The 22,770-nt window shown below is 35.1% G+C and overlaps 1 protein-coding gene across 2 annotated transcripts in view; it reads right to left on the bottom strand.

The window, feature by feature from the left end:
- The window catches only part of CSMD3 (CUB and Sushi multiple domains 3), a 1,080,374-nt gene that overhangs the window by 213,668 nt on the left and 843,936 nt on the right, over positions 1-22,770 (bottom strand). For both annotated transcript variants that reach the window (XM_003782396.2, XM_003782397.2), the window contains one exon: positions 9,716-9,832. In XM_003782396.2, the coding sequence (XP_003782444.1) occupies positions 9,716-9,832 (117 nt within the window). The remainder of the gene's footprint in view (positions 1-9,715; positions 9,833-22,770) is intronic.

Below are 22,770 nucleotides of genomic sequence, written 5' to 3'. Positions count from 1 at the left end.
GATAATGAAAAAATAGTGTAATTGTTACATAATTTATCTAACTTTTGTATAAACATAAAAGACTAAACTTACAGAGGTAAACTTAAAAGACTGAACTTCATAAAGGTGAACTTGAAAGATCTGGAATTAGTCTAACTTTATAGTTACCTTTGAAGTTTACTGAAATGGCACAAATCCACGTACTTGTATGGGCTGACGACTGAATTTCAGACACATTGGTGGTACTTCCCGGTACTTCACTTCTCTAGCTTACAGTAGTATATACGCTTTGAAATTTTGAACATATTTTTAACTGGGTAGGTTTCTGGAGACCAAAGTTTTCATTTTATACTTCAAAAAACTGAAGACCAGAAAGCTAAAATAACTTGCTCAAAGTCACACAGTTACGTAGAGGCAAGTAAAAGACCACAGTCCAGATCTTTGGACTCCCACTTAACTAATTTTCCACTATTCCACAATAACCGTTTGATCCTCTCTTCAATCCATCTGTTATTGTTACCATCATTGACTTTATGATTTTGAACCTTACTTCAAAATAATCTTCAGCAACCTGATGTCATCGGTGGTGAATAGCCTGATTGAACAACTGCTGAATTTACCGTCTTGAGAAAATGAAGCAAAAAATAAAGGCAAATATAAATGGGAATAATATTAATAAGCTGAAACATCATAACCACTACGTAAAAAGACTATTATAATATGTCTAGCCTTATGATCCAGTGCCATATTTTCCAAAGTTTTCTTCTGAAATATTAAGCACAATTTATTATCTATAACGGCCCTAAAAATAAGAGAAACATGAAACACTACCATTGGTATTTATTTTGCCATCGATGTGAATAGACACTCAACATGTGACCCTAATAAATCATTGACCAGCATTTTGAAAATTTAGCTAATACATTCTGAAGCATATTCAATTTCTGACAAGTTGAAAGTACATAATTTTAAGTGGAAACAATAGAATAATGATAAAAGATGATACATGTGACATATATCTATATATATGACACATACATACATCATTTTATCTTTTTCTGATTTTATTTTATTTTTTAGAGATAGGGTCTTGCTCTGTTGGCCAGGCTGAAGGGTGGTGGTGCAAACCCGGCTCATGGAAACCTCAAACTCCTAGGTTCACCCAATCCTCCTTCCTCAGCTTGCCTGGAGCTCGGACTATAGGTGCGCATGACTATGCCTGGCTTGAAATCATTTTTGATGTTTGACTGCTGACAGCTCTCAAGCCCCAACACTCCCCCTTCCTCTTTTGCAACATACCTGGGCAAGTTGATTTAGGAGCTTGAGTGATTTCTCTTGACACCAGTGGGAAGTTTAAATCATGCCAAGTGCCGACAAGACACACAGAAACCCCAATCCCACCACTACTCTGTGGCTGCAGTAAAATTCTAAACCCCATCTCCCTTCTCTGCTCTCCCACGCCTTCGTGTAGTTGTTTGGGAGTTTGCTCTACTCTCCCCAGATAACCTCATTATTACGTTCTCAATTTCAAAGCACAAACCAAGTGCAGGTTGACCACAACAATCGATGCAGTGATGCGGGTGCGTAGATAATTATTGAAACCACCAGAGGTCTTTCTTCTCCTGTTTTGGCTTGGTTAGTGGCTCTGCTACCTGCCGAAAAACTTGCAATTTGAGCCATGCTGCTTTGTGCAACATTTGGTGAGTTCTATTGAATCTCTAGTATATGTTTAATCCACCTACATCAGAAGCTTTAATAATCAGTATTTAGAACCAAGAGATAGGTACTCCTTTAAGTGACCTTGGACTGTGTGTTACAGCCAGGACTTATTTGTGTGTTGCATGTTGAATCGCACATCTAGATTCCAGCATAAACTGTTACCAGTGATAGGTTCAGATGAGTGACTCTTGACTATGACTGTCCACCAGACACGGTCCTCTTCTAGGGAAAATGCTGATACCCCGTACGACATGTGGGTTAATTGGGTGGCTGATTGTAAGAAAGAGCAATTTCCATGTGGTGTGCTTAGGTCTAAATTCCTATAAACAGATGACTCATTAAGACCCCATAAAATACCTTTGCCAATACAGCTATCCAAGCCTCTGCAGTAACAAAGACTCTGATTCTTGGGCTTGTACACGAAGTCACTCCTGGTGCTTACGTGGCATGACTAAGTTATTAATTCAACTCAAATTAAACCTATAGTCCTTAAACCCTATAAAGCAACCATTGTCATGCCGGAAACCCTTAACTCTGATGTTATTCACGTGAGACACTTGAGAAAGATATTTATAAATAAGAGCAAGGTATGGAAACTTTCCCTCCTCTGAATGTATGTATGTATGTATTATAAGTACCAAAAGCAAAACCACAACCACAGCAAAAAAAAAAAAAAGAAGAAGAAGAAGAAGAAGAAGAAGAAGAAGAAGAAGATAGATATAGGGTAAAGAAATGGAAAATTGAAAGAGAGGTCCACAGTCTACCCAGCTAGAAATCCAAAATTTACACAAGAGTTTATAAAGTTACAATATAAAAGGATTTTGGGTTTTGTGCCCATATAAATGAGTTCTAAATTAATTTTAATGTCTATTGAGATGCATCAACTGGCAAACCTTCATGGCTTTAATTAAGACAGAGAAACAAATTATAGTTATTCCAGGGATCCCACTGAATTGAAACAAGGCATACTCTATAACCTAAAAGAGATGTAAATTAGTGAACAAAGGAAAATGTCTTATCTCAGTTGTTAGAATTATTGCCTTGCCTAAATATTCCATGATGGTTATGAAGCTCTGAACAAAAAGGTGATAAAACTAAATTAGGTCCTTGGCACTTACAATGGGCTTGACAAATTAGGACCCCATGGATGTTTACTCTCAGTTAAAATTTAGTTAATATAAAACCTTTAAAGATTGAAACCAACTGTAGATGTATTATTTGGAAAAGAGATGATATCCTCATTATTTCTCCATTTAAAAGTCTGATTTGACTATTTTTAAGCCTGAAAAAAAAAAATGAATGGCCCTACACAGCAGATTCCTGCAGCCTCATTCTGTGGCTTCATACATTAAGGGACCCATCATCAATATTACTAAAATTACTGAGATCCATTTAATCATCAGATGTAAAATATTTTGCTATTATTGTTTTGAGTCATATGTTCTATTTAGTGCCTATTTCTACAGCCTCCCAGACTTTACTTTCAATAGATACAATAAATACTATTTGCCTTCAGCCTGAAAGGGGCGTCTTTACCAGACTACCCATGGTGTTTTCAATAATCTCTGAAATACAGGCAAAGGAAGACTATAGATCCAGTTTAATCAAACTACCAAACAATAACTTGCAATCTAATTATATAAATTATACAAATAATTACATAATATAATCCAAAGCATTTGATAACCATATTTTCCTTCTCTAAAATGATAGGCTCAAAAAATTAAGGGTTTCCTTTCTTATGGGCATAAACATAACATACTCATTTCTGCTTATGGATATAAAAGCAACCATCGGTTTGAAAAAAAATAAAGAAAGAAAACCTTCATTTTCTTTTCAATTGTTCCAAATCTAACCAATAATGACGAATAGTAAATGCAGATATTGAATAAATACTTATTTGTGAACATTATTTGTCATTGTTAGACAAATTCAGTACTTTGGAAAGAGTAACCATTGATTTTGATGCAATCATGCTGTTCTGAAATAAGTGTAATAAACTTTAAATATAAAAAAATCTTTATTGATACTTTAAGTCTAAAAACTTTGCACTAGAAAAAAAAATGACAAGAAAATGATGTGCTGACCTAAAAGAGGATACAAAAAAATCTTAAAACAAATTTTTAATAAAATATAGACATAAATGATAGTAAATTATTGAATTAAGTATAAAGATACATACTGCAATTTATGTTATAAAAATGATGCTGAATAAAGCAGATCACTTAAAAATCACAGATGTAAGATCAAAAGACAAACGGTGAAATATATGTGTGAGTGTTAAAGAGCAAAAAATCGCTATAATTTTTAATATAAAAGATTGGAATAGTTAACTTTACGTATGCAAGTTAAAACTACATTAACATATACTATAAAATCCAAATATTTATCACAAAACATTTAGAGACAGTATGTTTCAACCTACTGTTTTTGCTTTTTTATTCTAAATTCTGAGCAGACCTAAATTGTCAGATTATCTCTCACTGCCTAATAACTTATGCAGAATGTGCCAGATGTGATACTACCAAAACAAATTGTACTTAGTGACTTCTATAGAATCACCTAAGTCTATCAGCCCAAAGAAAATGCTCAATTTAATAAACATAATAATAATTAATGACATAGTTTTATTAATTATCAATGTTTTAATATCATACTATGGTAAGTACAAAACTTTTAAAAAACTATACACACCTTTCTTATCATAAGGAAAGGTGTTTTTAGATTGACAGGGAGAAAAACAGCACAATGAGAGAAGGGAAAGACAGCATCTGTAAGAAACAAACGTAAAATATATGAAGGTAAGATAGGAAAAAAAGTTCAAGATGGTGACAGCTACTTAAAAAGGTTCTTCTGAAGCAATTCACAAAAGGTTGTAGCAAGTCTATGTGCCAATGGTACACAGTAGACTAGACTGACAATAACTTAAGGGGATTATTAATTTAAGGTGATTAATTCAGGTGATTTAAGAATCATAAATTTGATACTCACGAAACCAAGAGACCACCAATAACAAAAGTGGTGAGAGGACAGATTAGCCCACAAAAATAAAAGAAGGTTTTTCACGCTCATGTGAAATCTAAGTCTTGGGAAAGAATAAGCTATAAAGTAAAAAAAAAAAAAAATGCCTTCAGAGTGGGTCTTGTAGGAGATGGAACTATCTTGGAGGCCAAATACAAAATTAAGTCTCCATAGATACCCTGGATATACCAAGATATTTTATATGTTGGAATTATCAAAAAAATCTGAATGTCAGTTTGCAGTCTACACAGCTAGTATTTGATACATGTCTTATGCAGTAATTTAAATTAATTTGTATTAAAATTTTCTACATAAAACTGTGATAATATATGTTTGCCCTCTATTGTGGATTATATAGTGTCTGCCAGATCCAATTTATATTAATTTATATTAAAAATTTCTACATAAAACTGTGATAATATAGTTTATCCGCTATTGTGGATTATATAGTGTCTGCCAATTCATGTCCATTCAGATGCTTAGGATGTCACCATGTTCGGAAACAGGGTCTTTGCAGACATAATTAATTAAGGATCAAGATGAGATTATGCTAGATTTAGGGTGGGTGTCATTATAGAAAAAGAAAGGGGGAAAAAGAAAAAGATAAGAGACAGAATCACATAGGAACAAACAGATGGGCAGGGGAAAAGAGCTTGTAAAGACGGAACTAGAGATCAGAATGATGCAGCTGTAAGCCCAGTAACCTCCAGGAATTCTGGGAGGCATCTGAAACCAGGAGGAAGAAAGAAGGATGTTTCTCTAGAACCCGCAGAGGGAACACTGTGCTCCTGGCACATTGATTGCAGGCCTCCAGCCTCCAGAAATGCGAAAGAATAAATTTCTGTTATTTTAAACCACCAAATGTGTGGTACTTTTTATGGCAGGCTTAGGACACTAATGCATCCTCTTTTATAAATAATTCCTAGAAAGTAAGGAGAGAGTGGTGATAATTCCAACAGACAATATTTCATATCAAACTAATTAGGATATCATGCTACTAATTATGAATCATTCTTTCTTAATTTTCAATTTCTTAATTCAACAATGCTTATGAGAAACTTAAGTCTTTAAAAAAACTTAATTTTATTTTTTTAAATTCCATCCTCTCCAATTGCTGAAAGGGTCTTTACCATTGATCCACCTCAAATCTTCAATTTCAGTTTCTCTCTACTCTTTCTTTGGGGCTTTAAAGTAAAGTATCTTCTACCCCAAGAGAAAACAAACATAATCATTCTTTCTGATTTATGTTTTGCTTTTTATCTTATTGTTTTTAGTTTCTTCTCAGCCAGGATTATTGAAATAGAAATTCACAACATTTATTTCCCAGTTTTACTAACTCCTTCCTCTCAGCAATCTGTTGTAAGCCCCACACTCTAGCTATAAGTGCATACCAACACAAAACTTCTTCTAATAATGTCAATAGTTCTCTTGAGCAACAGTTCACTATAGCATCTATCTTATCTACAGCAGATATAAAATAAAATAAAATCTCTATTCTGTGTTTTTAGCCCTTAAAAATAATGCATAAAGAGTTAATCAACTAAACCAAAAACAATAATAACTGGTGAACAAACATTCAAAGAGAAACTAAAATGTATTTTATTGATACAGCAGAATTTTTTTTACATCCTAGAAACCAAATGAAATAATTTATAAATAATCTATAGAAGAAAGAGAGTAATGCATTAATAAATGCTGTCCAACTAATCTAATTTTTTAAGGATTAAAATTGACCAGAATCTTGCAAAATGAGTATTGTGAAAATTGATTGTAATATCTAAAGTTTGAATGAAAGTCAATGATGCTTATGAAAATAATACTGACTGAAATTCTCTTACTTAGAGAAATGAAAAGATGTGAATTGACTGACAAGCAAAATAGTATTCATTCAATGAATTAGTAGAGTCACATTACGTATATATGTATTTAACCTACATGAATTCAATTCTATAGTAGACAAGTAATTTACCACATGACCTGGTAAGAAACACAACTAGCCTATTTGACATTATTTGAAGAAACTGTCATCTGTTCATACCTTGGAGGAAAAAGTATCCTGTTAGACTCAGCCAGAAACAATATGGACTTGGCAAAATCATGTAGATGATCCCCCATGGCTCGTTAAACTTATGTTCATGGGTAATGTCGATTACATGTGACTTTCTCTTCACATAATAACTTTAGAGTCATAACCTCTAAGGAAAATTCAATCCCAATAAATGAACTGAGTGTATTTGACAAATAGTGTGCTAAATAATTTAAAACTCAAGTTCTAAGGGTGTTTTCACATAAAGATATAGAAAAAGGAATTAGTATAATTTGGGATAAATGACAAAAAAAAGAGAAAAATGTGAGATATTTGATACAGTAATAATGAAAAGTAATAAAAAATAGCTCAATGAGGCAACAGAAGGAAATTACAGCAAAGTGAGAATGAGAAGAAGGGAAAACAAAATAGGAATATTATTGGTAGAGACCCTGTAACTATTGCTTGATCATCTCACATCAAAGAGATAAAAATAAAGAAGTCAATGTTCTGTATTTATTTAATTCCAGTACCCTATTCTCAGAAAATTGTAAGGCATTATTAGATGCTTGGATAACCAAATTGTTTTATTCTAGCTATGTTCTTTATAAGACCCTTGATCAATCCAATAATCCAAGTCATTTTATTTTATCTTTTTAGAGGGCGTGGAGGATGTTATATGATTATGAACTAAAGAAGAATATTGCTTCTAGTGCACCTGTGTGTATGAGTTATTGTGCCTTATTATGCTAATCACTTACATAAATTATAGTGTAGACTTATAAAATCATATTATGAGATAGATATTTATAAAAATTATTTTAGAAATGAGAAAAAAAAAGGCTGATGATGTGAATTGTCCAACTAAAAAGACCAAGTAAATTGTTGAGTTGAGCCTGACTCCAAAAACCTAACTTCAGAGCTGCCATTCTTTAATTCAGTAATATTGAACATGAACTATGTGAGACATTCTCTCTCTCTCACATATATATCCATATATATGAGAATATCTATCTATCTATCTATCTATCTATCTTTTTTTCTCAGAACAATTCTGCAATGCAGACAAAATTCTCTTTTTACAAATAAAAAGTCTGCATCCCCCCAAAATTATATAACTTGTTTAAATATAGATAGCTATCTGACAGGCCTGAAATTAGAATAGAAGTGTTTAAATTTATTTGTCATTTGAAATAAAGAATGATGAAACATTTATAGAAATAAAATCAGTTTCCTTCCTAATAAGTCAAAGTAAACTTTGTCTTAGCAACAACAAAATGCAAGAATTGTTTTTGTTTCAAAAAAAGAATCTTAGTTTAAAAAAACAACTTATTGGCTCAGTATAGCAATGTGTTTTTATAGTAAGAGGATTAAATTCAATTTACATTAACCTTGCCAAAATAAATATTCCATTTTTTCAGAATCGTTTAATTTGCTTTTATTTTAACCAGTCATTTTTCTTCTTTTTGGGGCATACCTAGGCTATAGTAAACTATATCCAGGGCCAGAAAATATATCCAGGGTGTCTATGTGTTGGGAAGTCCAATGGCTAATTTTCCTTTTTCTTATTCTTTTGACCACATGGCATTTCAAACACAGAGTATATAGAACAAGTTAATGACTTCTAAAGAGGACTGAAAGAGCCCAGCAGTTTTCTAGACAAACATTGTTAGAATTCTGTCAGCAATCATGTACTATCCTTGGCATCTGGGGAGCATAAATCTCTCTAACAAACGGAGGACTCAAAAGGTAAAAAATAAACACAATTAAGCAGGTGATGGTTTTCTTTCTAAATTTGTCACTTTCTTCACTATCAAAGAGCTCAACTGTGATTCGACTGATCAGTATCCTCGGGTAAAGAAACAGAAGAATAAAGAAACAGGATGTTAATGCTGGCATCATCACTCCATTTCAGCGTTAAAGGATCAGTGCTTGACTTCTGATGACAATGCTCTCTAGGAAGTTGGGGATCTTGGACAAATATCAGAGGGGAGAAAAGGAGGATACATGTATATATTTTAGTATCTGGTTATAAGAAATTGGACTGGAAGCATCAGCTTATTTTATATATCAGTAGCAGAAATGTTGAGTCAAGATGTTATCCAACAATCTCTAATGATAAAATCCACGTCCTTCTGCTGAAATACTGAGTCATTCAGACCCAGACATTCATTACAGCTATAATAAATCCATGTAACACACTGCTGTAAATCTAAGTTTTAGAAGCCGATGAACTTTCATCTTCCCTCTCACATTTTACTGCTCGCTAAGTTTTCTTTGCCTATCCACTCAGGAACAGAGCTTAATCTGGGTTCAATCCAGCTGGATCTCAGATCCAAAGCCTTTAGAAGCCAGATAAGTGACTTCTAAGACTTGTGATTAGGTAGATGTGAAGGCAGCAAAGGACACACTGTCTTCTTAGTGCCAACGCAGAACAGATTGTCAGGTTGACAAGACGAGCTGACACATCTCTTGCTACCTTTTTACATTTATCACTGTCCCCCAAACTAGAGGCTTATAACCAAAATCTCTTCTTTCTGGAAATGTGTTAATAAAACAATCATATCAATAAAACTGATAAGATTGCTTTATAAATAATTTTGTTATTATTGTAATAGTTCTAGATTTGACTTTATGCATATTTTGCATAACAGATGTGGGTTTATGCTCTGGTAATTTCTCATTTTATTCAATTCCAATATGAAGGCACTTGCAAGGTTGCTGGATGTACTTATTTTTAAAAATTAAAAACAATCCTGTTTTCATTTTCATATTGTTGTTCACCTGTGTACTTGACTGTAAATTCAGATTGAGTAAAATGGCCTCAAAATTTTATCATGACAAACCTACCATCTAAAAAGAATTGTTAGGTATTTTATGAATAGTAAATATTTTCATTTAAAAAATCCAAATAAAAAAATGAAACATGCCTTGAACAAAATACTACGTAATAAGATGAATCTTACTTACCAAACTCCTTGGGAACTGCTATAGAGTAAACACAATTATGTCCCACACTATAATTTTTTGGATAGTTGGGTGACAGAACAGTGCCTTCTGAACCTGTTGAACGACTTCCACAGGGTGCTAGGAAATAAAATGATAAAAATATAATTTTTAGCAAAAATTTCACAAATTCATACTGTGATTATCTTTCTATAAAAAATATGGCTGCTGCTGGATTTTTTTTTTTTTTTGAGACAGAGCCCCAAGCCGTCCCCCTGGGTAGAGTGCCAGTGGCATCACAGCTCACAGCAACCTCCAACTCCTGGGCTCAAGCGAGTCTCCTGCCTCCGCCTCCCAAGCAGCTGGGACCACAGGCGCCCGCCACAATGCCCGGCCACTTTTTTGGTTGCAGCCGTCATTGTTGCTTGGCTGGCCGGGATGGGGATTCGAACCCGCCACCTTAGGTGTACGTGGCTGGCGCCCTAGCCGGTTGAGCCACAGGCGCCGAGCCGCTGCTGCTGGATTTTAAAGCACATAATTCATTTGTATATTTTAAGAAAATCCTCCAGTCTTAAATATTAAAAAAAAACTGTGTACATACTAATCTGTAAGTACTTAAATTTACTGTTCACAGAAGTGCAGTGCATAATATAATAATGTTATAATGGTGTTATCTCTAAAGGCCATAATGGTGGCCTTGCTTTCAGTTATGATAAGAATGTGAAATTAATCATCTTCTTTATAATAATGAAAAATTACATATGCAAGTTGGAAACTGTTCTACCTGCTGCCAGGCTTTGCAATTCTATTCAAATTCAACCTTGACTATACTGCCATAAAATTAACATATCTATATGTAGGAAATGGGTGGCCATCAAATACATTTACCCACTCATCTAAGTATGCTATTTAATCACTAATTTTTATCTCCTTGTATAATTTTTCTTGAAATCAGAGATGTTGCTGATGATGCCTTGAGGCCTCAGGCCCAAATGTGGTATGTTTATAAAAAGATGAGAGTGAAACACTGTTCTGTTAAATTCCTAGATGGTGTTTTCATGATTGAGAAGATAGAGGGCTTTAGGATTCATAGCTCTGGAACTCAGAGAGAGACCAGAACCACTTTTGGAGGTTTAGGTATTGAAAGCATAGGGATGGTAGCTGATATTCCATAAACCAATGAGATCACTCAGAGCAGTACATAAAATGAGAAAAGATGAGGGTCTGGAGAACACCAAACGTTTAGGATCAGGTAAAGAGAAGTGGCTATGAAGGGATTAGTCTCTTGGGAGCCAAGGGAGAAGAGTTCCAATGAAAAGGAGTCTTTAAAAGGTTAAATGTTGCAAAGTGGTTAATGTATGGAGAAGGGAGTCTGAGTTACCTTGGCAATCTAGAGTGTGAAGGAGCCTGGGTTTTCCCAGGGTTGTGATTTGCAGGAGGAGGGCTTTTTCCTAAAGGAACCAGCCCGCTGGTGCTGCCCCTTACCCTCTGCTGGGGAAGAAGTTTTCTGCTTGGTGACCACTAGGCAAACAGTTCTACCTTTTTTCCATTTGGGGACTTTCTGCCTGCAGAGCTCACTTAATCCTTCGTTCTACTATGTTGTAAGTTTTTAAGGATGACTTTCAAGGACAGGGCTGTAGCTATTGCAAGCAGCTAGTAGGAAGCCAGTTGTTGCTGTTCCTCATCTTTCATCAGCATTAAAACTGACAGTTTGATTTCCTTCAGCGTGTTTCTTCATCAGTTTGAACTCATGCAGGAAAGACAGGGCATACGTCACTCTTCCTCTCAAACACCAGAAAAGTAGTTTAGGTGTTATCGTCGTTTCAACAAGAGCCAGGAGGCCAAATCAGCAGCCCAGCTCATGGACTGAGAAAGGTTTTTACAATGTTAGAGTTACAAACAAAACAAAAAGTCCAGAATATGCCATGGAGACCTCATGTGACCAGTAAAGCTCAGAATATTATGTATTCCCTTCCAGAAAAGGTTGCCAAGAGCTGAACTAAGTAGAAGGGAGAAGGTAGTTTGTAGCTTGATAAAAGTAAGTGGCATATAATGAACTATCTGAAAGTATCAGAATCTTGGCTATAAATGAGAGGGGAATGTAGAGAGTAGTTAGGGGAAGATGGAAAGCTGAATGTATGTTTTTGTTGATGTAATGGGGAGGAAGGAGTCATCACAAAGGCAGAATCAGGTGTGTTGACCTAGAGATGTATATCAAGAACAAAAGTGTAGTGATTACCTTTGGACTTAAAACGTTATTGACACTCTGACTTGGAAAAAGGGGTGGAGGAGACCAGATATAGATAGGTTTAGGTATTATATCAAGAATTTATTGGAGTTAATGCCTGATTTTCCTTTTAAAGAGTATTTATTGTATATAGTGATGTGTTAGGTGCCTTGAGGGGGGACATGACAGCTTGAAAAAGTTAAAACTTCTGAAGAATTCTTGGCCAAAGTTTAAAAATACAACAATACAGTGTATTTAAAACACACACACTCACACGCACACACAGCTAGCAACTAGTATGTTATATTGAGAGACTAATGAATGTTCTGCCTTTTTTTCCTTAAGGTTCTGTAAAAGGACAATAAACACTTAGAATTAAACAGACTGAAATTAGAACTTTCCAGAAATAACAATAAATTGACAGTGATGATAATAACCACAGAGGCATCACTCTCATCACTCATTATTGTCTGAGCTTACAGTAGTCAGGTGTATTTTTATTTCAGCATTGATAACTTTATTCAACTGATAATGCTACTGATGAGAGAATCGTTCAAGAATTGGCAGTATGTTTTACATTAATTTTCCTTCTGATTTTTAAGGTGCTCCAAAGTTGAAATTACAATACTTTGAATCATCATGAGAAAATCTCTTATTTTTATATCTGGAAAGTATGAATAGAAACGAGAGCTTCTAACTCAAGTTTGGTTCTGTAACTTAATCATGAACTTGCGGCCTTCTCACACTAACATGGGTCTGACTGCCGCCATTTGTTTCATACAGCTCATTTTGCATAATGGCCATTTAGGGAAGATCTTGTTGAAAATTTTAATTATAAATGTGAAGGGTTTCTTTTAAACCACCCATATATATATATACACATAAAGAGTTGCCAACCATCTATCTATATATATATAAAGAGTTGCCATTAAATTACATGTCTTTTTGGTAACTAATATTATGTTAGATTCTGCTATTTGTACTGATAGCCACAGTTCTGTGTTTCTTCTGGTCATTGTCTACAGCATGGCCTAATTTGTAAAGCAATAATGCAGAATATTATAATCACTGACAATATTTTTGCAGTATGTTATTGATATAAATAAGGGGAAATTATGGTCTCAGTGAACATCTGTTGTAATCTGTTTTATTTTTACAAAATATAAACAGAGTAAAGATTAAGTCAGGTTGATGTTACTGATTCTCCTAATATTCGTCTTTAGAAGCTTTTCATATGCATTTTAATGTCATCTTATTGGGTAGTAGAGAAGAGGGCAGCCTTTGTATTTTTAGTTCTTAATAATCAGTAGATGATAAAAGCAAGTCAGAACTGAATTCTATGTTTATTTTGCTATTGACATACATCACATACCAGGCATGCCTTTTTCACACAAGCTAGTTAACCCACATCTATCATAATATATAAAACATAAGAATTCAACAATTTCTGGTTTAACTTTAAATAATTTAAATAAATATAACTTCAAAGTTATATTATTAATAGCAAGTTTATAGGACATATGAACTGTGAGAAGACATGGTTCTGTGATTACATGCGGGAAGTACATGGTTGAGTGTAACAGGGTTCTATAGCATTTAAAACTTCAGTGAAGTTTGGGGGATATCATGCTCTTTCTCACAAACATTTGACCACAGCAATCTTTTTTTCTCATAACAGCTCACAAAACCAGTGTTCTTGAGAATGCACTTCCAAAAAGCCAAAAATACGATTCAAAAATATGCTACCATCTGGCAATAATTCTAATGTTTCTGTAATCGATAATTAATTATGATTTTGCAACACTAAACCGGGTTTTATGTATATGCATGCCTACAGAGCCCTATTATCTTATAGATTTAAAATGTCCAACTTAGCCTGCTCATAAAATACCATTATCCTTGACTCCTTCTCCGAGTCCTGGAGTCCAATACAACATTGATTCGTTGACTATACCCCTAGATAGCTTTCCTACTTCTTTCTTCTTCTCTTCCTTTGTAACTGGCACAGCCCAAGCTCCCCATAGTTCTTTCTGCAGGTGCTTTTGCAATAGAATTCCAGATTTACTCATCACCACAAACTCATGACACGGCCAGCAATTTTCCCAACATACACATCTTACCATGTTTCTTCATTCTTCCTAGAACAGTGCCTTTATACAGTAGGTTCTCCATAAATATCTGTTAATGATCAAATAAATTATACTTGCAAGACTAGGCTACTACAAAACGGTGTTTCAAATCTATCACTTAATATAAACAATTCATTGGGTTGAAATTATCCCAGAAAAATCCCTTTATTTCACTTAATCCAGATATACCCTCTCTTAGTAAACTCATATAAGCCTATATTTTTTTCCCCTCTGTGTTTGAAATTTTTGCTTTTTCTTTGTTTGATTGCCAGGAATCACCGTTGATTTACATGAAGGGCAATCCCATGTGAAAGATATATGTCTTTAAACATGAGAAATGCATTCAATGTTGGGCAGTGCCTGTGGCTCAGTGAGTAGGGTGCTGGCCCCCTATACCGAGGGTGGCAGGTTCGAACCTGGCCCTGGCCAAACTGCAACAGAAAAATAGCCAGGTATTGTGGCGGGCTCATATAGTGCCAGCTACTTGGGAGACTGAGGCAAGAGAATCACCTAAGCCCAAGAGTTGGAGGTTGCTGTGAGCTGTGATACAATGGCACTCTACCAAGGGTGATTAAGTGAGACTGTATTAAAATAATAATAATAATAATGATAAAGAAATATATTCAAGGTTAAGATGTTTATAGTGTAAAAGTTATATTCATATTGCATTCTGTTGAGGGACTAGCAAACTCATGTCATCCAATTTATAGTAGCAAATCCATGCCAGCATTTTATCAATCTGGGGTATACCCTCACTTAGTAAGTCAAATCTTTCACATTATTCAATTTCTTATTATATTTCTTATTCTTTCTTTTTCTATGTGTTCAATTTTTAAAAATCATCTTTTGGTAAAATTTACATGGTTTTATTTGTATAAATAAAATATTTCCATGTTGCAATTATAATATGTACATGCTTGTTTTACTTCCACATTATATATGCAGTGATATAGTAGAAAGATGGGATATTTGTAGAGAAATCAGAGTGTAGGAATGGCACCAGGTTTTAAAATTTCTTGCCATCCAATGAAAAGGACTTTTCACCTATGGTTTGAGCAGGGGCATGTGTATGAGCTGGAGGAGGAGGACTGAAGAGAAAAAGCAGTATGACATACCTTATGACTGAGTGAATGAGAAGAATCTCAAACTCTTTATGTGAAGAGGTACTACGAGAATGTATGTGAATCTCCAGGATTTTGGAGATGTTCTAGTCCATGCAACATAGCCTTAAGCTACTTGTAAGTTCACATCTGTCTTTTCACTTGTGTAATGTATAATTTATTTTCAAATATACTTGATAATGAAATAATAATGCATAAATTATTTGCAGAAAGAAAGTTCAGTACTTTTAAAAGTGATAACTTCTTGCAAGTCACAAAAGAGCAATGTGCTATATTAAATCAATAATTTACTACGTGTGGCCTGTGACTCCTTCAGTTTGAAAGAACTGCAGTACCTTACAGAACTGCTGGTGTATATCTAGTAAATTACTTATGCCTGATTGAATGTCACAAATCATAAATCCTTGTGTAGAATGTGTCTGAAAGCTATATCTCCCTTGGAGTTTTTTTTTTTTTTTTTTAAGAGAAAGCCTTTTATAACCCTTAAACTCTGTGATATGAATTTGAATGTGGAGTGTTATTACTTCCAATAAAGATAAAATATGACTATTGTTTGTTTCTTTTGTTCAAAACTTTAATAAAATTATTTAACTATCCACCATTCCTTTCATCTTCTTATGCATTTTTCCTTTGTTAAGTACTTCATTTTGTTTGTACGCCTTAGATGATAAGCCTCTAATATTGATCCATTACTCATAAATTAATTTTGTGTTAAATTTCACAATCCTCTCTATAGCAAAATATATATATATATATATATATATATATATAATTAGCATAGTAACCAATGGCTTGTAGGACATTATAACAATTCAACAAGTCAATTGTTAGGCTTTGAGCTCCTACATCTGACATCGCACTGATTGCCTGGATTCCTTTGCTTTTGCTGACTAGGAAGGCATCATCTTCATTCCCTGGTGCTCTTGGAGCTGTGTTCTCCATCAGAGTGTGATTTTAGAGAAAGAAGAATCTTTATACGGCAAAGGTCTAACGATAGCTGTGTTCTTTATACTGATCTTTCATGTTACCATATGCAAATTTTACTAATAATTGTTTTGAGGCTGTGGACAGTTAATCTCTGAATCTATGAGTGACTCACGCCACTCCTTTTTTTTTTTTACCCTCATGCTAGAAATTGTGGTATTATTCACATATATTAAATTAACCCTTTAATACTAATAATGGAGTAATACTGCTCCATTACTCATTACTTAATTTTATGTTAATTAATCTCAGTGAGATGACAGGCGTAGAAGCTCAAAGCCTAACAATTGAGTTATTGAATTGTTAAAATGGCTTACAAGCCATTGGTTACTATGCTAATTTTTTTTTTTTTTTTGCTGTAAGAGAGGATTGTGAATTGTTTTAGAAATTGTGGCATTATTCACATACATTAAATTCACCCTTTTAGTGTTCAATTGAATGGCTTTTAGCACATTCACAACTGCACAGCCAACACCACTATCTAATTACGGAACATTTTCTTTACCCTCCCACCAAAATGCCAGTACTAATTATTAGTCACTCCCTGTTGCCCTCACCTCCAAGTCCCTAGAAATAAATAATCTATGATTTTGTAGGAAACTGTGTAAGGGAAAACAATTTCTGGAATTATTGGTACTTTTTGAATGTGAAATCTCTTTGATCAATTAATTTCTCTTAGAGTCAATGCTTTTTAGTAATTAAAATATTTTATCATTTATAAAATTACTTAAAGCAACTTAAAATTACTTAAAGCAACTAAGATGTTAATATAAAAACACTTGGGTGGGGAGCCCTCTGTGTAATTTATTAAATCCTCCAAAATATCCTCATGAATGTTGTCTTCTCAAGAATGTGTTTCCGGGCTTCCAGACTTGTTCAGAATTCTCATTATATACTTCATCAATTACTTTCAGGACAGTGATTACACTTTGTAATTATGCATTTATTTATATGGCTCTTTGATTAATGTGCATATCCTGTCTTGTCCATAGGACGTGTTAATTCAAAGTTTCCACGTCCTTTTTGCATAGCATTTGTCCCTCTAGAGTTTAGCATAGGGTCTGTTCACAGAATGGGCTTGTATTAAATATGTTGGAACTCAGAGACTTTAAAAGTCCTTTATAGGGTGTAGCGTAGAATACTACAATACAAAACTTAATATTTGGGAATCAGAAAGGTTTACTTTTAAATGTCAGCTTCACTAATTACTGACTATCTTTGGAAGAGAAAGAAATATGAAGCAAAATTAAAACAAGAAGTATGGGGTGATGCCCGTAACTCAGTGGTGAGGGCACTGGCCATGTACATGGAGGCTGGAGGTTTTGAACTTGGCCTGGGACAGCTGAAATAACAATGACAACTGCAACAACAACGACAGAAAAATAGGCCGGCATTGTGGGGGGTTGTAGTCCCAGGGAGGCTGAGGCAAGAGAATCGCTTGAGCCCAAGAGTTTGAGGTTGCTGTGAGCTGTGATGCCATAGCACTCTACTCAAGGTGACAGCTTGAGACTCTGTCTCAACAAAAAAAAAAAAAAAAGAAAGAAAATAACCCAGGAAGTATGTGTGGGATCTGGTGTATATGTGGGTTTATGTAAAATGAATTAAGGAAGTGTTCTGATCTACCACAGAATCTTTTGGTGGTGATATAATGAGAATTTCATAATGCTTAGGAATGAAAAAACCTCATCGCTCCCAGGAAGGTACAAAGCTGAGAAGAAACAGCAGGAGGGACTTCCTGAGTAGTCCGTCAAACTTCTCTCTTGAGAGAGAGAGGAGTGCCTTTAAGTAACACTATATTGGACCTTGTTGCCCTCTAGGTTTTTATTTTTTTCTCTTAATTTACCTTAAGGATCAAGAGAGAGTACTCCATCTCAAAGGAAGAGAAAGCTACAACTTCAATTCAGCTGTTTCTGAAGGACAAGATCACTGCCTGGCAGTTAAAAGTAAGCATGACTGTGGTCCTCTATTTCTTTGTGCTCTGTATCCTTCAGAACTGGTTCCCATGCCCTGGTCGCCACCCTGCTGATGGCCTGTTGGGAGCCACAGCACAGACAGAGGTGAGCACAGGCCAGAGAGTGAAGCTTTATCTTCACTTACAGCTGCTTTCCATCATTTGCATTCTCCGACCTCCCACCCCTGACTTCCACCTCCTGGTAGATCAGTGGCAGCATTAGATTCTCAGAGGAGAGAACGGACCCTTCTTTAAACTGAGCACGTGAGGGCTCTAGGTTGTGTGCTTGTTAGGAGAGTCTAACACTTGATGATCTGAAGTGGAGCTGATGGTGATGCTAGCACGGGGAGCGGCTGCAAATACAGGTTATCATTAGCAGAGAGGTTTGACTGCATAGAGACCATGATAAATCAACCATTTCCAAACTCATATCAAAACCAGCTCCCCACCCCATGGAAAATTTGTCCTCCATAATTCAGTCCCTGGTGCCAAAAAGGTTGGGAACTGCTACTGTAGAAGTCCAGAGGGGAAGCAAGAGCCAATCTGCTAGAAAGGGGAGGAAAGTATGGCCCAGCTTCTCTTTTTTCTTATAATTCAGGGGCTCTGTAATCCTTGTTCCATGAATTTTGGGATGAGGGAGGAAAATGTCTAAAATTTTGTACACCCTAACTGAATTTTTTTCTTTTGTGTTTTTTGAGACAGGGTCTCACTATGTTGCCCTCAGCAGATTGCTGTGGTGTCACAACTCACAGCAACCTCAAACTCTTGGGCTTAAGTGATCCTCTTGCCTCAGCCTCCCAAGTAGCTGGGACTACAGGCGCCAGCCACAGTGCCCATCTATATTTTTGTTGCAGTTGTCATTGTTGCTTTGCTGGCTCAGGCTGGGTTCGAACCTGCCAGCTTCGATGTATGTGGTTGGTGCTATAACCACTGTGCTATGGGCGCTGAGCCCTGAATTTGTTTTCTTAACTGACTTTAGCTTTTCTTTAATCACACATATAGGCAACAAAGCACAGTAATTTTACAAATGTCTGGGACTTTCTCACCAATAGAAATTGCAGATATGTTCATATTATTTTATAATTGTTACAGATACCTCCAAATATTGCTTATGCTTTCACTACTAAAAGTTATAGTAGTGAATAGACCTGTTGCTAGAACTTCTAATGTAATGTGTTAATTAAGAAGCATATATATCCTTAAAAGTATGTTTTTACAAATAGAGTTTTTATATACTATGATAACAATCTTTAAATATCACTGGTTTCCTATTCAACCCTATGTGCTTTATTTTAATTTATGCAGGTAAAATGATGATTCTAAGAAAGGGTCCATAGGCTTCATCAGAGCATAAATAAGTATAGCAATTCCTAATTACATTACTTACAAACCATAATTCTTTCTCTTTTTCATTATGTCTAAGGAGAGTTTGGCTCAGAGACTTTTGCTTTGGCCTAACAAGAACTGGAAAACATTAGCCGCACTGGAGGATGATTTCTGTTATGTTCTTTAGTCCTTCTCCTAACAGGACAATTCTGTTCTTCCCTGAATCAGAAAGGTCCCAAAACTCAGGTTTGGAACTTAGGGGGAAATATCCAGTCTTAGCGAACCACAGACTAAATATGGTTCACCTTTACTCGCTCACTCTCCCATGTGGCTCAGTGTAACTTACTAGATTTGTATTGGGGGCTTAGAGACCAAATTCCCTATTGCACAGAGAACTCTAATTTGTCTTCTTTTAAGTAGACCTCTCCCTCAGAGATTTTAGAGTGAATAGTCTGCTGGTTAAAGTCTAAAATGTATAAGTATAAAATGATGACATTTTCTTTGCATAACAAAGAGGAGAAATGCAGCCACGGACTCTCCTCCTCTGTAATGTATTCTTGAAAGCCTAAGGGGTGTAACCTTTTCTTTGTTTTTTTTTACTTTAACACTCCTGTCATGTATTTCTTTCTTTTTTATTTTATAGCTGGGGATTCATTGAGGGTACAAAGAATCAGGTTACACTGATGGCATTTGTTAGGTAAAGTCCCTCTTACTGTCCCTAAGAGATGTGGGACATCCCATGACCCCCCCTTCACCCTCCCTCCTTCCTTCTTCCTGCACTCCCCTTCCCCACACCCCACTACACAGTAGGTCATCAGTTGTCCTTATATCAGCATTGACTACATAGGATTCTTGCTTCTCCATTCTTAAGATGCTTTACTGAGAATAATGTGTTCCAATTCCATCTAGTTTAATACAAAAGATGGAAAGTCTCCATCTTTTTAATGGCTGCATAGTGTCATGGTATACATACACCACAGCTTGTTAATCCATTCCTGGGCTGTGGGCACTTAGACTGTGTCCACACTTTGGCAACTGTAAATTGAGCTGGGATAAATGGTCTAGTGCAAGTGTCAAAGTCGCTAGCCTTCTGACCACTGTAAACACATACTTCTGAAATTAATTGGATGTTCTTGCATGATGTATACCAGAGACAAGGTACATCATTTCTCTATCAAGAAGATAAGAGACATTCTAACTGTTCTACTTTTTACTTTACTGTATAAAGTTGTGTGAGCTTTGGCCAGTCTTTGTAGTGTGTCCCGTAGACCGACTATAACATGCACTGAATTCTAGATGTGCTTATTTGAGGATACAGTTGCTTTCTTCATTTTCTAGTTTTTGTAGAATGAACTCTGTTAGTAGGATTTTTATTCATCAAACAGAAGTAAGATTTGGCTATCTTTAGATATTTATCTTCTTAACTTAATGTCACTTGAATTACTACCCTTCCTTAGTACAATTTGAATCTTGCCATGACTTACTGTTACGTACTGTTACATAATTTACTTTCTTCTTCTGCAAGTTGATTTAACTTTCTATATAAATACCTTTTTGTCTTCAATCACAGACAATGCATTATGTTTCAAGTCTGACTTAAATATGGACTCTGTGATAATGGAGGAGGGCATCGTAGCACTACGTGTAATGGGAGGCCATGCAACTCCCACTGGGAGACATGGTTTAAATATATAACTAATATATTTATATATGTAAAGTCTAAGTCAAGGGTCACAAGAAAATACAGATTGAGCATCTCTAATCTGAAATGCAAATCTGAAATGCTCCAAATCTTAATCTTTTTGAATATTGATATGATTCTCAATGGAAATGCTCATTGGAGTATTGGATTTCAAATTTTTTGATTAGGGATATTCAGCCAGTGTATGTGATGAAAATCTTCCAATATCAGAAAAAAACTATGACATCCAAAACACTTCTGATGCCATTTATTTTGGATTAGGGATACCCAACCTATGTGATCTGAATTATAGGCATTGATTTGCAAATTTGTTCTAACATGGGCTGTTCTGCATAGTATGTTCCAAAATCCATAATCACAGGGATTTATTTATAACAGTGTTAACAATTTTCTAGACTAGCATGGAGGAGTCCAACTGGAGAGATAATATATGTAAGCATGCCTGAAAAATGGCAAGCACTCAGTAACACTACTATCTTCTCTTGTTTCCTTTTAAATAATACTTTCTCCCCTTCATATGAAAATGAAATGTGTTTTGGTTTTATCCCAGTGCTGCTTTAATTTCATTCAAAACAAAATACATTACACTTCTCTCAAATACTAAGCACAATTTCAACATAATCCATGTATTGCATCTATTATTTATTTCATAATTCCTATTACGCTGCTGATAAAAGGCAGGTATTTGATGATACTCAGAAATAATTTACTACTAGAACTTTGTTATGACTTTTTTTTATCTACAATACACACTTTAGTTATATCACATATTTAAATGGTATCAAATCCTAAATGGCTCCCTGAATTAGACTAGATAATATCCACATGCATTCATAATGGAATGGGACTCTAGACTTGTTCTATAACTCAAAAGAATTTTGTAAACTTCAAGGACATGTGAAATAAGGACCTTAGCCAAGGCAAGTCATGCAATTTAAACATAAGATCTGAAATAAAAGTTGTTATTTACTTTTTAATATATCCAAACAATATGATTTCATTATAAGTTGGTCATATGAGGGTACTAATTTGAGATAATTCTAAAGCTATAAAAATATACTTATAAAATTGACTTTTATTGGGTGCGGTTCATCTTGTTACAAAGCTTTATTTTCAGGCAATAGGATAAGAGGGCTCTCCTTTTAAAAGCTTTTATTATTCTGAATATATTTGGTATTTGGGGAGAGAATGGAGCCAGGTGACTGTTAGATGTCTAATCTTAGAGGACATCAGTTATTGAGATACTCAAACTTTCTCCCTCCACAGGACTTACATTAGCCCAAGTGAAATGAAGGGACTAAAAGTCCTACTGCAGAGTTTGAAAAGAATGGAGTTAGCACTGGCTAATTAAACCTACTGAGGCTTCGTATTCTGTCAAAAGTTGTATCTTAGAAGCAACATAAAAAATGCATTTCAGATGAACAGCTGTGTCAGTTTTTTTGTAGGAATTTACCTGCTCCCGGTTCTCATGCTTAGCCTGGGTCATGCTTTCTAAGATATGTGGACAGGTCTCAGTCTCATCACTGATTCTTGGTGCCATGCATCCATTTATACAACATTTCACCAGCTAAAATATTCCAGGCACGCTTATGCACTAGGTATATAAAAAGGTCAATAAAAATCCTTTGCAGAATTAACC

Source organism: Otolemur garnettii, unplaced genomic scaffold (assembly GCF_000181295.1).
Source record: "Otolemur garnettii isolate 467f Iridium unplaced genomic scaffold, OtoGar3 scaffold00004, whole genome shotgun sequence".
Classification (NCBI taxonomy): domain Eukaryota; kingdom Metazoa; phylum Chordata; class Mammalia; order Primates; family Galagidae; genus Otolemur; species Otolemur garnettii.
This window is presented reverse-complemented; position numbering and strand designations above follow the sequence as displayed.